Genomic DNA, 2056 nt, shown 5'->3' with positions numbered 1-2056 from the left:
CATGTGGTGGAGAAGACTGCCACTGTTTCCAGGGATTAGTTCACAGGGCTGTGAAATGTTAGCACTGCTTAAATACATGTGAGTAGTGAAAGTTGCTCAGTCGTGTCCGACTCTTTGCGACGCCATGGACTATACAGTCCATTGAATTCTCCAGGCCAGAATAATGGAGTGGGTAGCCTTCCCTTCTCCAGTAGTTGAAGTAAAAATGGCTCGTCACCCCCTTCCTACTGAGGGACGGGCGGGAGACAAGAGTCACACAGGTCCATCTGCTGAGACTCAGCCCTAAACCAGAATAGTTTTTTTTTTGTCTCCCATCCCTGCTCCCCAAATACTGACTTTCTGCACTGACGAAGTGTCTGGAGATCTTATGAGAGGCTGAGAAGCTCGCTCTGGAGGTGTGAGGACGCTGGGGCAGCACCCAGGCAACACGCCTTCTAAAGCCTCAAGAGCTCAAAGGACCACGGTGCCTGTCCAGGGCCTTCTCCCAGTCAGAGGCTCCTGGGGCCCAGATCCCGAGAGAGGCTCTCTCCACAGAGACACTCTACTGCCAGGTGCCGCGGCCACACGCAGGTCCTCCAAGGCCGGGCTCTCCACCTCCACGGAGGGCGGTCTCTGTACAGCACCCTTCCTGCAGGGACCTGCCCTGGGCCTCTGCTCACCACCCAACCCCAAACACAAGTGAGCAAACACCCCCACCTCACGCCTGGCCTGGGTGCATGGCCTGGGGAGGCTTCCCATCGCTGGCTCTATTTTAATTTGCCTGACTTTCAACTACAGCCTCCTCTGGGGCTAAAGAGGCCCCTTAGGGCTTCCCAGATCCATGTGGGTATGAGCAGGTCAGGCCGTGTGATAAAATCCCCTCCCTTCTCTCTTCCCAAAGGCAGGGGAAGCCTCGCTGTGAGGCAGCAGGGTCCCAGCAGGTTGGGCCCACTCTCCAGGGTTGAGGGCCTGGTGCTGGCCGGGGCCCTGCGGTCCCTACCGGCTGCCCTCAGCACCGGCAGGGCGGTAGTTCCAGGGCTGCTCACCCAGGTGTGAGAGGCCTGCTCCTCTCCTCTCGGGGGAAGAAGGTTCCTCCCTATTCCTTCACACTTTTGAACTTAAATGAGAATTACAGCTGGAAAGAGGAGACTGGCTTCAAAATCCAGGTTTCTGTCAGTCTCTTTGAGCATTTCTCCAAGGTTATTACCAGTCCAGCCTCCTCCCTGGTGATACCTTAGATTTCAGATACTACTCAAGATGAAAAGGGTGAGACTGCAGCCCTATTAATAGCCTTTTCTGAGGACTGAAAAACTTTAGACATTGGAAATATTGACAAGAGGCTATGTGATATTTATTGTCTCTGCTGACGTCATAACCAGGGATGATGTGTTCTCTCTGGGAGCACCCTTGTATGTCTGTGGCTGGGTGTGACCCTCTGCACATCTATATTCTAAGAGTTAACCTCTGTGACACTGTAGGTTCACGTGGGCCTATGACAGAACTACCTGTCTTCCTGTTGCAGGGGTCTGTCTCTCCACCTTCTCCAGGTTTTTTTCTGGCTGGGCTGACATCCTTTCTGCCCTTCTCTAAGTCTGAGCGAATGAGTCAAGACCTGACACACAGACCCGATGTCTGATATGCAGACATTCCACACCCACACGAGCGTCATGGACTCCGAACTCTAAGGGCAAAGAGGGAGATGGAAGACTCAAAAAGGATTTGGTTCTTCTTGGGGATGACCCTGGGTAAATGACAGCATGTAACTTAAAGAGCCTGTGTACCCTCACACTGAAGACTGAGTGCTGAAGAATTGATGCTTTTGAACTATAATGTTAGAGAAGACTCTTGAGGGTCCCTTGGATTGCAAGGAGATCTAACCAGTCCATTCTAAAGGAGATCAATCCTGAATATTCACTGGAAGGACTGATGCTGAAGCTCCAATACTTTGGCCACCTGATACAAAGAGCCAAATCATTAGAAAAGACTCTGACGCTGGGAAAGGCTGAAAGCAGGAGGAGAAGGGGATGACAGAGGACGAGAGGGTTGGACGGCATGACTGACTCAATGGACTTGAGTT

General features: G+C 52.3%; 1 protein-coding gene across 1 annotated transcript in view; it reads right to left on the bottom strand.

The window, feature by feature from the left end:
* PGBD5 (piggyBac transposable element derived 5) overlaps positions 1–2056 on the bottom strand; it is a 98192-nt gene that overhangs the window by 2517 nt on the left and 93619 nt on the right. The window contains exon 7 of the mRNA XM_010839944.1: positions 1605–1660. Within this exon, the coding sequence (XP_010838246.1) occupies positions 1605–1660 (56 nt within the window). The remainder of the gene's footprint in view (positions 1–1604; positions 1661–2056) is intronic.

The sequence above is a fragment of the Bison bison genome, unplaced genomic scaffold (genome assembly GCF_000754665.1).
Source record: "Bison bison bison isolate TAMUID 2011002044 unplaced genomic scaffold, Bison_UMD1.0 scf7180017864138, whole genome shotgun sequence".
Taxonomy (NCBI): Eukaryota; Metazoa; Chordata; class Mammalia; order Artiodactyla; family Bovidae; genus Bison; species Bison bison.
This window is presented reverse-complemented; position numbering and strand designations above follow the sequence as displayed.